Source organism: Hydra vulgaris, chromosome 08, assembly GCF_038396675.1.
Source record: "Hydra vulgaris chromosome 08, alternate assembly HydraT2T_AEP".
NCBI lineage: Eukaryota > Metazoa > Cnidaria > Hydrozoa > Anthoathecata > Hydridae > Hydra > Hydra vulgaris.
In genome coordinates, this window is record NC_088927.1 from 35844619 (window position 1) to 35859687 (window position 15069).

Consider the following 15069-nt stretch of genomic DNA (forward strand, 5'->3'; position numbering starts at 1 on the left):
TTTTCAAGGAACTTCACCCGCCCTATCTTACAGATAAGACAGTCACATGTTTGCTCTCTTGTAACTGGTCTCATCCTGATAGAGGAGAAGTCGAAGACAGGAGAAATGGTGACAGACTCTCCCCTTGCTTTTTTTCCCTAATGCAAGCCTACATGTGTCACAAATGCCTCTGGGCACTCTTGAGTCACTGAAGTCTATAGGAGTTGGAAGGGTTTCTAGCACAATTTGTATCAAGTGGCCTGTCACCTCTCTGACACACTTTCTCATGCAGAGAAAACAAACTGTTTTCCTGCATTCATTATGGGACTTGACTGAATTAGGCATGATCGCAAAGCAGACCTAAAGAAATCCACTACTTTTATGCATATGATTAGGGCTGTCATTGGTGACTAGCAAAAGTTGACATTGAAAATGTATTTAAAAATTAAAAAGAAAATGAGTTATTGGTCAAGAAACACCTTGTCATCATTAGATTTTTATGGAAAATTTACCTTTAAAATGGGATCCGAAGCAGATAAATTCTCATGCACAGATATGAAGGTATTGCACACTTTATTTTGTCAGTGCTATTTCCCAGAATTCAGAAAAAAAATTTTGATTAAAAATATAGCACAAAGCAAATATTTAAAGATTGGTCCTTTAGACATATTGGAAAGAACTAACAAATCCTGTTTAATAGAAAATTACAAATCAGGAAATGGTATCATTTAGGGCTTGTTAGAATAGATATAAAACTTTAAAAAAGATTTATATTAATATATTTATATTTTACTTTTTTTTTCTTAGTAAAGATATTTTTGGTCAAATTCATCTAAGTATCCATATCTAAAGAGTGCTTGAGTAGAATTTGTTTAGATATGCTGTAAAAATGCAAAAAGAGTCAAAGTTGTCAATTCATGATTTTAAGGAATAAATGAAAAAATTCAAACTGATTTTTTTTCTCGGATGGTCACAAAAGATTTCATTTTTTGCATTTTTGAGAACAGTGTGAGGATCATTCCCTCCAAAGGATTTTTTCGGAGTCTTCCGTGACAGTTTCTCATGATTCCCAGGACGTGTGAATCTGAATTATTTACCTTTTCTACTCAACTTACATCTTATTTCTGATTCTAGTCAGTGCTCTTTCTAATCCTAGTCAGCGCTCAGTAGTCAGTCCAAGTCAAGCCACACTCTTTGCCATGGTTTTTCTCTTATTGTGCTGCTACAATTTTAAATTGTAACCATTACTTCCATATCTATTGCCAAAACAATTATCCAAAAACAGACACCTGTTTTTTATTGCTAGAAACCATTGTAAAAAGGTTTTGTCTAATGCTGAAGCCCGTTATTCTCATATCACAAAACCTTGTATTTCATCTCAGAAATTAGACAACAGAAATTTTAATAATGTCTATAATAAAGGCAAATCCGTTATTCCTCCTCTCTTGCATGGTTCAGATTTTGTTATGTCACTTAAAAAACAAAGCTGAGTTGTTTGCTAAGAACTTTTCATCAATCTTATCTCTTGATTCCACTAATCACATCCTACCTGATATAGCTGACAAATAAGTTGATCTATTTTTTGACATTCGTATCACTCCAGCTTTTGTATTTATGTGATTTCCTGCTTAGACTCTTCTCCAGCTTGTGATCCGGACATACCTGTATCAGGCATTGTTAAGAAGCATTACGCAGCTTGCATTTTGCCTGCGAAAAGGCGATTTGCCTACGCGTTCAGCAGTTTTGCACTAAGCAAAAACTTTAATCTTTTAGAATATTTTAATTATCTTTTGATGTTTTTAATGTGAGATTTATTCAGAAGAAATAAAGTCGTAAGTAAAAGCATTTAACCTGCTATTGTAAACTAATAGATTTTTTGTTAAAAAAACAGTCTGTTTAATAATTTTTTTGTGTTGTTAAAAATTAGTATAAAAAAATAAAGTGTTTTAAGTTTTATCTTAAGGAATTAAATATATAAATTCCTTTTAAATATAAAAATTATTTTTTGTCATAATAGTTTTAAAAAATGCACAATTTATTTTGATGTAAATATTTTATTAAAAAGATCTTTTGTTTATTGTTAATTCAATAATGTAAAGTTTTAATGACGTTTGTTTATTAACATTAATTTATGAAAATAAATTATGATCACAAATATGTTATCGATAACTGATAAATAATTAAAAAAAACTCTTGTTTAAAAACATTATTAAAAAGAGTTCACAAAATAAATAAGAAAAAATTTATTAACATTTAATAAAATAACCAAAAACCAACTGTAAAATTATTAGAAAATAAACAAATATTATTTTACGTTTTATGAAACAAATATTTTTTTCAAAATAAAATTTAGTTTATATTTGAAAAAAGTAATAAAAATGATTTTTCAAATAGGAACTTAGATTTTATTTGTAACTTTTGTTATAGTGAGAGAAAAAAACTGTTTGTATGATTTTTAACGCGTTAATAAAATAACTTTAATTACAATGCGGTACTTGAAAAGATACTAGTGACGCAATATAACTTTTAACAATACAAAATATATTTGCTGAGTTGAGTTACTTAGAAATGCGTTATGCGTTTTCGTTACGCAGCAAAATCTCGTAGGTCTGTTATAGTCAAGGCCTGTTATAGTCATGCAAAGGTGTTCTATGGAGCTGTTATCTACACATTCAAAACTATTTATTAAGTACTTAACTAGAGTCTTGTTTTCCAGTCTGCGGCATCTGTTATCCCTATTTTCGAAATTTCTGGAGAGTGGTCTGACTCTTCTAACTACCACCCCATTAGTCTTCTAACTATCATAATCAAGGTTTTTGAATCTTTAATTAACAAATACTTAATATCTCATCTTGAATCTAACAACTCATGCTGATCTTCTCCATAAGTTCTCTTCTTACAATGTATCAGGTAACATCTTTAGAATTTTTGAACCCTTTCTTACTAATCATAATATAAAAGTTAACCTCAATGGACAGCACTCTCCTTCATTTCCTGTAACTTTAGGGGTTACTCAATGTTCATTGGTCTAATTTTTTTAATTTAATTAATGATCTCCCAAAAACTCTCACATCTATGATGGCATTGTTTGCTGATTATACTAACATTTATTCTTGTCTTGATAAGAAGCCAACACTTTCTGATTGCTTTCTGATTCTGAGGGGCATTTCAAAAGGATCTCATTTCTACTACAGCACGAGGCTCTCAGTGGCTGGTGAACTTTAACTCATAAAAAACTCAAATTTTTTCAGCTGATCATTAACACAACAAATTTATTTCATACTTTAAGAATTCGGCATCACACAAGAGTGAATTTGTTAAAATTTTAAACTTTGTAAATAATTTATAAAATAACTTACTTATCAATATGAAAGTCATCAACAACAGTATGGTGTGTGGTCAATGGTGCAGCATGGCGTCTAAAAAAGAAAATTTTAATACTTTTTTAAAAAGTAGTTGTTGTTTTTTTTTGAATTAAAAAGAAGCTGCTTGAGCCTATATAATTTGGACGTTTATTTTTTAAATGAAGCACTTTAATGTGTTAATGGGTTCATAAGTTGCCATATTAAAAATTCTAATTCAGAAAACTTTGTTTTTTAAGACTTTTCAAAAGAACTTCAAATGTTTAATTTTAGGAGAAAAAAATTTCCCTTAATTTAATAAAATATATATAAAAAAAAGACCACTAGCAAATGAAAGCTATTTGTTCAAAGCTCATTCAACCATTAATTGTGGTGAGTAAACTTAAAAAAATTATTTAAGGAGTTTTAAAAAATACTTAAAATGTTTCAATGTTCTTAGGTATGTGAAATTAAATAAAGAAAAAAGAAAAACAAGATCTTCCATTAAAGATGCTGAACAATTAACAAAATAACTAAGGTTACAGTCAACAATATAAAAATTTTATCAAATATTTAAAATTACGAATAGGAGGCAAGTGCTTATTTTACCAATTATTGGACTTGTAACAATTATATATTAGCTGTAAGTAAAAGACACACATTTTTACTATATTAGATGGTAATTAAAAATTACAATAACATCTCTGAACTAAAAAAAAACTTAAAAAATTCCTTTTCTTTATATCATTTTAAAAAAGTTATACAAGTTTATAACTTTTTAATAATTAGGCGAGGCAAATAGTGCTTTAGGATATAAGAATTATAAGCGTAATATTTTGTTGTTGTTGTTGGCTGATATTTTATGTTTTTTTTATTGTGAATGGTGAAGATGTCAAATTCTTTGTGTTTTAAGTTGACTATTTTTTTTTTTTTTTCTTTTTTTTTTTAAGCTTCTAATATTTTTAATAAAGCATCTTTTCTACTAAACTTTTTATTAAAATAAATAAACTTTTGATTTTGCAAATTAATGCATTTTTGAAATTGTTCTGCTTTCATGAAAAGACAAAATATGATAAGACTTTAATATCCTTTTTAATTTTTCAAACCTTAATTAGAAGGAATAAAAACACATACATGTATTACAGAATAAAGAATATTAAAATAAAAAAATAATTTTGATGTAAAAATAGAATATAACTATAATATATAACTATAGTATAAAAAAATATAACTAATTTATATTAAAAGAACAAAAATATTGCTTTATTAAATTATTTAAATCAAGGTTAACCTTAACAAAAAACATCTCTCAGTGTTTTGCAATTTTAATGCAAATAAAATTTAAAACCTTGTTGTAGTTTTGATATTACACAGCCCTAGGATTTAGGGTCTGCCCTCGGATTTAGGGTCTGCATTCGGCAATGCTGACCTAGAAGTGTTTTAGTTTGGCAAAAAAATCGCCGACCATGTTTCTATGTTTTATGGTAAAACCTTTGTACTAGATTTTTTTTGCTGACTTGATGCCGACTTCTAACAGTTTAAAACCAACAAAATATTGCTGACCTCATTTTTCATAATTCTGAGGGCTGGTTATATGCATATATAAAAATTCAGACATCTTTTAGGCATGTCAATATATGATTTTTATCTAGTATAAGTAAAATTGACAAAATAGTACCATTTTAAGACTTTTAAACAAAGGTTTTGATTTTAAGGTGCTTTGAGTTAATTTAGGCATTTAAATGCTCAAAAAAAAAAAAAAAAAACACAAAATTAAAAAAAAAACATCCAAATTTTCATATTGTAACATAAGAGACGTTAAATCTTGTTAAATATGACAAAGTACTTTAAAAATGAATGGTACTGAAAAAATAGGTTCAAAAAGAAATCAGGTCAGAGTATATATCTGAAGATATATAACTTGTATAAGTCAGACAATTTTAATCAGAATTGTTATCGTGAATGCAAGTTAATGTACTAAAGTTAAATCTGAGAAGGTACAACCCAGTAATGATCAGTTAAATCTGAGAAGGTACAACCCAGTAATGATCAGTAAATCTGAGAAAATATAATTAATTTAATGCTGCATTACAAAAGCCTAAGTAGACAAAGAAGAAATTATCTATAAATATAGATTTTTCTTGAAAATAAAAAAGCAATCTCTATTTTTATTATTTTATACAATAACCATTAGAATCAAAATTATAAAAATGATAAGGGACAGAAAAACTTATATGTTATTACATAGTTCACACACGCTAAGGACATTAAAACAACAGTTTTAACCATATCACATCATGCTGTTTTCCATTAATGCTTGGTGATATATATATATATATAGTTGAAAATTACAATTAAGGTAAACTAAGACAAGTTTAAAAGATACAAAAACAATTAAAAATAACACATAAAATGAAAGTTTGAAACAACAATAAACTAAAGTTAATTGATTTTGCATAAAAGAGAAAGTTAACAAATATATAAAAGCTTTATATAAAATGTAAATTAATTGATAAATATAAACTAATAAAAATAAATATATAACATTTAAATAACAACTTTATTAAATATGAACAGAAAAGATAGGATTATAAAATCTTCTCCATTGTCATTTATTTTTAATTAACTGGTAATTCATTAAAAAGTACCTCCTTGTAGTAGAACCCATTTTAAGCATATTTAACTTCAATTTGGACAGAATTATGTTGTTGACTTTAAATGAATTGACTTTAAATTAATTTTTTTTTTTTTTAATGCTGCATTCACTTTACCAATGCTGTGGGAGTGTCACTACAGTCAAGGTGAATAACTTTTTTTAATTGTTATAACTCTCCTTAACTGCAAAACATGAGCCTCAATTGCATGTTGTAACACTTTCTTTTTGAGTATATATATACAATATACAAGTAAATTCACACGACAGTAAAAGTAAAAGTTTTATCGTCTTCTACTTTAGCAACATTATGCTATTATGATCAGAGGAATATAAGGTTATTTTGACTTGATTAATACATATTTTATTTACAAATATAATTATGTGCTTGAGTTGTAAAAATTTTTGTTTGACACAAATATAAAACTAATATTACATCTCAAATAAATAAAAACTAAACCTATAACGATAACTGAAAAGTTCATTTAAAATCCTAAGCTTTAAAATTTTTCATAAATTTTAGGTTCAAAAAACAATGAAACAAGGAAAGTCAGATTAAGATCAAGCAATAAGAAACTTAACCATTGCTTTTGGAACCAAGTTGACTTATTTTTGAAACTTCTGAAACCTATATTATACGCCATTATTGGAGTCCCAGTAAGCACAAGACATATTTTAAACCCCTATAGAACATGTTAAAAAGTTTTTATACATCTAAAACACATCTTGTGCTTAAACACGTTGGGATTGAGGAAGATAATAAGCACTTGTTATTTGTATTGAAAAAAAAATTTTTTTTATTTAGTTCAACTGTAGTTACTCTTTGTTTTATTTTTTCGCAAATTGTCTCTCACAGTTCTTGTACCAGTGATATTTTTGTTCGGAAAATAATTCTAGTTTTAGTTTTTATTCAGTTTAGAGGTTTTTAGTTCCAGTTTTTATTCAGATCAATTTTCATTTGTTGTATAAACTTTTTATAATTTGTAAATATGTATAATGTAATATAATTTATAAATAATATAGGCATATATAATTAAAAGAAGTAGGACTTAGTGCCATAAGCGAACACAAAAAAAAGAAAACTTAATTAAATGTAATATTATACACCAAGTGCTGTGGCTAGGGGTTCAGAGCCCCCCCCCCTTCCAAATAAAAAATACAACAACAACTTGTTATTATGGCTCCAAAACTTTATTAAGAATAACTAAAAAAAAAAAAGCTCAAATTTGGTAACAATAAACTGATTGAATGATTTTATTGACTTTAATAATTACTCAAATATTTTACAAACAAAATGACGTAGTGATTATATGATTATCATCTAGACTAGATGAGAATTAGTTTTAAAACTTGCTTTTCTAATGACGCTGACATTTGATTTCTCTGTCCATTAGTAAGCAAGCCACAGATTGAAGAAAGTCTTTCAACATACACTTGAGTTGCAATGAGGTCTTCAGCTAATAGTGAAATATGTGGGTAAATGGCACACCTCATTTTTCAGAAATTTAATGCATTTTGGCACATAGAGCTGTTCCTTGTTACAATAAAATATTTGTTGAGTTCATTTTGTGCTTCATTACCTGAAACAAGCTTTATTTTATCTATTTGCTGTTTTGCAGCTAAAATTGACATCTCCAAATTGCTCAAGGTGACATTCTAAATTTAAATATCAAAAATATAACACTAGATAAAGAAAACGCATCCGTCTGTAGATTATCAGTTTCATTGGCAAAAGGTTCTAAAAGATTGATAAAATCCTGAAGCACTATCCATTTGCTATTGGCAAGTGAATCAATGTTAAGGTCACCAAGCACTTTGTTGATAGATGTCTTTATTTCCAGAAATCTTTAAAATACAAGTAAAATCTTGTAGAACAGTCACTGATTACAGTCTTATCACATTTGCTGATAATTTTTTTCAATGCCACAGTAGATTTGTAAATTTTTTCACCTAATTCACATACCTTTAAATAAGCCATGATATTTACCATCATATGCAAGTTTTACAACTAGCTGTAAAACATATGCAAGGCATCCCAATCTTCTTAATCCTACATTTTCAACTATTTTCAATTTTGACATATTCCCATGGTCTTTCAGATCTGTTATCGGCTCTTCATTAACCTCATTTTCTAATTTAATAAGTATATCACGTTCAGCTTGAGCTTTCATTCTCAACAACAATATGATTTTGACCATATTTGCTCCATCATCCAAAATAACAAGCAATATTTTTCTCTGGATTTGGATATTCCAAATACTTTAGACATTTTTCAAAACAATCAGCATTTTGTTAACCTGTATGTGGATGTTTCAAAAGATACAAATTAAGTAGAGCATGTATTAATTTTTTGGATATGCAGTAAAAAAAAACAACCTAAATTCCTAAAAAGGACTTAGTAAGACCTTTTTTAGTCCAGCCATCAAGACATATTAGAAAGAGCATGCCTTAAGATATAAGGTCACAAAGTTTACTTGTTAAAACAGTAAGTTCTTCATTGAGCAGGCTTGTAATTTTGGCAGAAGCAGGCATTGAAAATTTAGAACCCAATGTATTAACAATTTTTCTAAAACTTGCATTATCCATCAATATCATTGGATTAAATATTGGAACTGAAATTTGAATAGAAAGGGTTTAGTTAAATTTCTTGTGTTGAATTAGTAGGCCATGTGGTATTCCAACAACCTATCTATAAATAAGTTTGTATATGCTAATGAATATTTACTCTAAAATGATAAAATGAGTCGTTTGTTTCAAAATAAAAATAATTCCTCAAACAGATAAACAAATAGATATGATTTGTTGGGTTCTTTCATACAACCACTATTGCATACTTTTTCACCATCAAGTAAGACTAAACATACTGATTTATTGGATGAATCATTGTAGTTAAACCATTTCCATACTGAACTATTCTTAAGCCGTCCAGGGAAGCGCGAATGGTTGCACGCCTTGTTCCTCCATGTTAAAGTAATTTTTTTAGACAAACTGACCACGACAGTTAGCATCTTTTAACTAAAAAAGCATTTCAACTCGCGGCAAAAAGCTAAACTTATCTACTAAGAAAAAAAAAAACAATCCTAAAAAAAGGAAACAGAATTATAACAAAATATCAAGTTTAATTAAATAAACTAGAAAATTTATTATTTAAAAAAAGTAAATTAAAAAAAAAACTTTATACAACTTTTGTATTCTTTTTTTTAGAGTCCTTATTAAAAAAACATCTTTTATAACGATTTAACAACAATTGAAAGTTTTTTTATGCAATTTATTCATGATTTTTATCAGTCCATATAATTAAGAAATTAACTTGCTAGGTACTCTAAAACTATGAGAAATTTTGTTAATTTTTTTTTCTTACGTTTATTCGTTTTGTACTTTTTTTCGCTTTTAAAAATGTTTTTGCTATATTTGACGTTTTTTTCTCAATACCTATAGGAAAATAAGAAAAAGAGAAAATAAATTGTTATTTATTTGTAAAATGTATTATTTGATTAATAAAGGTTGTAATGACGGAATAAGTTAAATAAAAGAATAACATAGTTTCTTTAATAAATGTATTATCACATTTGAGGCATGTCTGAAAATGTTTCTTTTATATTGCCCTATTTCCAATGTTAATACAAATTACTAGAGATAAACATAACAATTGCTCTGTTAAAAAAAATGTATTTAAAAACTTAAAAAAATATTTAGGTTCATAAACATTTTGTTAAAAAAGCTCAGTAAATTAACAATGCACTAGCCCACAAGGTTTTGGAACAATAGTTCATCAGGTTTCAATGCACAATTTTAATAATCATACAAAAGTGCAGATTATTTCAATAGAGGTATTGAAAGCAACCAAATATTTTATATTTAAATATTAGTATTAATGACTTTTTATTTTTTTACATAAAAAACTTGTTGAAATAAAAAAAAAAAAAAGTCCAAATAAATAGTAATTAGTTTTCTTGCTTTACTGTGCATTGATAAAAACAGTAAAGTTTAGCAAAAACATTTGCAAAACAAACTTAAAAATTGTCCATGTTTCTAACCCAAATTATAAAATATTTCCTTTATATACAGACTGGAAAAATTCACAAAAATTTTGTATATCAAAAAAAATATTTTTATTTTCATTATATCTACTTTTTTCTTCGACTTGTATCCATTTTGGTAGTGGAAAATAACAAACACCCTGAAAATAAGAAAACAAAAACAGTAAGATATTTAGGTATATTATTTTTTGAGAAAAAATTTATTTTTTTAATACTCCATTTTTTTAGCTTATTTCATTTAGATTTTCTATTTTGTAAAGTCTTCTGTTCTTTTCTTCAAGTATTGCTGTTTTATTCTCTTTAGTTTCTTATAGCTTTATTTTGCCGCAAATTCTTAAAACACTTAACATATTGTCAGGTCAGGTTATCCTGCTACTGGTAACATGTAACCCAGTACAATCTGCTTCATGTCCTGCTGCCTTGTAGGACACTTTTTTAGGCAAAGGCTAGGAAAAACAAACTCCGACTTAAAACACCATCTGCCTTGGGGCTCTTGCTTGAGAGAAGGCTAGATATGGTGTCTTGATAAAAATACTCATCTTAGGCAGATGTTAAATGAATCCGGCAACTGTCTTTTAGAAGGCCTTCTAGGCAAAGACTTAAGGAGTAAACAGATTCTATTTGTTGACCAGCCTAGCATCCCTTCTTCATCTATTAGGCTGACGCAGATGTATTTTTAGGATGTTGAATAGTGGATCTTCTTGACTCAATGCATGGGTTTTGAGGGTACAGCTCTAAAACTTAGTTTTATGGATCTGAGGCCGGCTGGTAGTCAGGTTTCCCGAACTCTGTGGTAGCTCCCAGAGAGGCTGATTCCATCAACAGCTGTAAATATCAAAGTATTACCAGTGCCATTGTTGCGCATGGATGGTGTCCATGTTTATACTTTTGGTGTGCATTGCCAACGCTACATTTGGAGCCCCTTATTACGGCCAGCCTTAGGGTTTATTAATAGTAATGAGGCAAATGCTTGGGCTATTAAATAGTGTACTGAGTACTATCTATGCTTTGAGTCAAGTTCTTTAACAAATTTAAAAATGAATAAAGTATTAAAAACTATAAAACACAAAAAACAATCATCATTACCAAGTTCTCTAAACCTATCATTCACTAATATTTGTGATCTTCAAAGTAACTTTTCTTCTGTTGAGTCTTATCTCTTGCAAAGTTCACCAGACCTACTTGCTCTTTGTGAGATTAATTTGAGTTCAGCTGTCTCATCTTGTGATCTTAGTGTTGATGATTATCTTCCTTTAATTCATAAAGACTCCAATAGTCACAATCTGGGCCTGGGCATTTACATTCGTAAGAATTCACTCATTTGTCGGAAAACTAGGTTTCAATCAGGCCTCGTCAGGAGTAAATGAGCACGAGAGCGCAAAAAAGCTCTCCTAAAACCAACATGGCAAGCCATGGGAGCTGCTCTTCTAAACTGCTTTTTACGAGAGCTTTTGGTTTTTGCACAAGCTATCTGTTTACTTGTATAAAAATTGCTTATTAAATACAAAATTTAGTTTTATACTAGTTACTAGCATATGTTTGTAACGTTAATGTTACAATAATATACACATAACAAGAGTCATTTATTGCGCCGTGAAAAAATTCTTTAGACATAAAATTTTTTTAACTTTGCAAAAACCGTGCCTGTTTATTATCCATTGAATTTAATTTTTTTGACTTTGCGTTTTTCATTTTAGTTACAATAATAATAAAACTTTTGAGAGAAAAAAAAAAACTTTTGCGAAAGCTGTAAGTTGCTCCCTTAAACTGTTTTAGGGGAGTGTGAGCGAGAGCAAAAGCTAAAGCTCTCATTTCTGCTGAGGCCTGTTTCAATCCACAGACTATTCTTTCATGTGCTTTCGTTTAGCACCACTTCACACTATCACCTTTCTCTTTGTTCTATATCGCTCTCCTTCATCTCAAGACTGCACCTTTTTTGATGTTATTTCTGATCATTTTGACCAAGCCCTCTCTCTTTATTCATCAGTCAATATTGTTATCATTGGTGACTTTAATGCTCATCACACTGAATGGCTTGGCTCTACTGTCAGTGATACTGCTGGAGTTAAGGCCCTCAACTTTTGCAACTCGCTTTCCAGACAACCTGAATCATTTATCTTCTCTAATTGACTTGTTTCTGATCCTAGTCAGTGCTTAGGTTCTCCACATTCACCCTTAGGTGCTTCTGATCACAGTTTGATCTCCTAAAACTATTATCTCATTCTTCTTCATCATCTGAATCCCACTACCATAGTACCTCTTACAACTACCTTAAAGTTGACTGGGACTATTTCCGTTATATTTTTTGTGATGGCCCTTGGGTAGAAATCTTTTATCTTCCTGTTGATAAATGCGCTTCTTACATATCTTTGTGGATTCAGGCGGCATGGAATCTTGTATTACCTCTCGGCGATTCCAGGTCAAGCCTCACTCTCCTCCATGGTTTTCCTCACATTGTGCTGCAGAAATTACCAATCGAAACCATTACTTCCATATCCTTCAGCAAAACAATTCTCCAGAAAAAAGACGTCTGTTTATTACAGCTAGAAGCCATTGTAAAAAGGTTTTTAAAGAAAGAGGTAACAAAAGAGGTTATAAAAGATTCCATGCCGCCTACTTTCAGGTGCTTAATACGAAGTAAGTTAGTTAGTTAACTTTTGGAAAATATACCCACCCTGAGCATATTAAAATATACCCACCCTGAGCATATTAAAATGTACCCACCCTAAGCATATTAAAATATACCCACCCTGAGCATACTAAAATATACCCACCCTGAGCATATTAAAATATACCCACCCTGAGCATATTAAAATATACCCACCCTAAGCATATTAAAATATACCCACCCTGAGCATATTAAAATATACCCACCCTGAGCATATTAAAATATACCCACCCTGAGCATATTAAAATATACCCACCCTGAGCATATTAAAATACACCCACCCTGAGCATATTAAAATATACCCACCCTAAGCATGTTAAAATATACCCACCCTGAGCATATTAAAATATACTCACTAGGGTGGAGTGAATTTTAGTTTTTTTAGAATTCGTATAGCCTGGGTGTGCAAAAGTTGTCTATTCGTTTTAGAAATACTCTGGAAAAATATCAATGCTCTAGGAAATTATCTTGAGGTTCCTCAAGACCTTTAAAATTTTAATGGGTCCCTAATATTATGTAAAAAAAAAATTTTCAAAAGTATGTCATGTTGGGTCTCAAAAGAATCAAAATTTTATAAAAATTTAAAAAATGACAATTATTTTATAAAAAAATTATTATTTAAGACTTTTTTGAAATTATAATTTAAAAAAATTAACTTTTTTCATTTTTAGTTTAAAAGGTCATTTTTCTGCAGTAAACAATAAAATAACAATTTTTTTTAAAAAATAATTGTTATTTTTGAAATTTTTATAAAATTTTGCTTCTTTTGAGACCCAACATGACATACTTTTGAAAATCTTTTTTTTACGTAATATTAGCGACCCTTTAAAATTTTAAAGGTCTTTAGGAACCTCAAGATAATTTCCTAGAGCATTGATATTTTTCCAGAGTATTTCTGAAATGAATAGACAACTTTTGCACACCCAGGCTAAACAAATTGTAAAAAAAACTAAAATTCACTCCACCCTAATACTCACCCTGAGCATATTAAAATATACCCACCCTGAGCATATTAAAATTCATTAAATTCATTTGTTTATTAAATTTCACTTATTGCCAAAGAAAACTGATAAATCTACTCTACTGATAAAAATAAACACTTGGAGTAATCAGGTTTCAAAATTTCAAATTTCGACTAAATGATCAAAATGAAAACTTTTATTGTAATCAGAGTTTATATTGAAAACTGAATAACTTGTATTGTTGTTTTTACTTCTTTCTTTTTTTTTGCCTTAAATTTAAAGTTTAAAAAATGTTGAGATATATGGGGAAAACAAATCAGTTTTTATATATTTTATTGTTTGGAAGAAAAACAAGAATAGGATATTTTTAACATTTGATTATCTTAACAAGAATATAATTCCTGTTTAATTCAAAAATTTAATCAAATATATCAGATAATTAAAACTATGAAGACATTATGTTGAAGTAAATTAATACATTTCTAAAGACAGAGCAAAAAAATAATATATTACTCAATTTATATTGGTTAATAATTTGTACATAATTTCTACGTTCTTTAATTTCTGCAGTTTGCTGTTGCTTTTGCCCAGTTTGCTGTCACTTCTGTTTACAATTAATAATAAATTTTTAATATAAAAATTTGTTAATGGGAACAATAAAAATTCATTAAAAACAAACCTTATTGGATCTTGAAAAATTCGATTGATACATGAATAAAACTGATGACTTATATTCTAAAAAAAATAAATTATTATATAACAAATGAAGATATAAAATATAAATACTAATACAAATATCTAAAAAAAAAACAATTATAACAAAAAAGGCATCATGTTTTAAGCTACTTGAATATTTCAATATATACGTTTTTTTATTATTTTATATTTTTTTGTTTAAATGGGTAGATAATTTGTTAATTACGTAATGATTTTCTGAAAGCTAAAATCTAGCTACATATATTTTGTGTATAAGCAAGAAGTTTAGAGTCCCCATCATGTCCCTGGTACTATGGCACTTAACTTGCTGTTCCATGCGGCGGAGAAACAAGTTAAGTGCTATAGAAATAGAAAGTAGAAAACTAAAATAAATTTCAATTAAAAAATTTAAAAAAATAATACTTCATATAATTTGTGTACTGTTTTTATTTTTGTTTCTTTAGGAAGTTGTTATTTTCAGTAACAAAATTATATACAAAGCACAAAAAAAAAAACAGTTTTAAGTCGACATTAAAAAGAATGATTATCACTATCCAATTTTTTAACAAATCCTATCACTACCCAATTTTTGATTGTTTTTCTTTTAAATACTGTTGCTTGTATATTTGCTTTGTAACCTTTTTGTTTTTTTTTTTTGTATATAAAAAATCTTAATGTTGTATATTTTTGAATGATACATATCTTTTCACATTCAGATTTCTTATACCAT

General features: G+C 28.4%; 1 protein-coding gene across 1 annotated transcript in view; it reads right to left on the reverse strand.

Annotated features, from left to right (window-relative positions):
- The window catches only part of LOC100211784 (pyridoxal-dependent decarboxylase domain-containing protein 1), a 68673-nt gene that overhangs the window by 48864 nt on the left and 4740 nt on the right, over positions 1-15069 (reverse strand). Inside the window, exons 2-3 of the mRNA XM_065803579.1 lie at positions 14323-14378; positions 3339-3398 (exon numbers count right to left, since the gene is read on the reverse strand). Of these exons, the coding sequence (XP_065659651.1) occupies positions 3339-3398; positions 14323-14378 (116 nt within the window). The remainder of the gene's footprint in view (positions 1-3338; positions 3399-14322; positions 14379-15069) is intronic.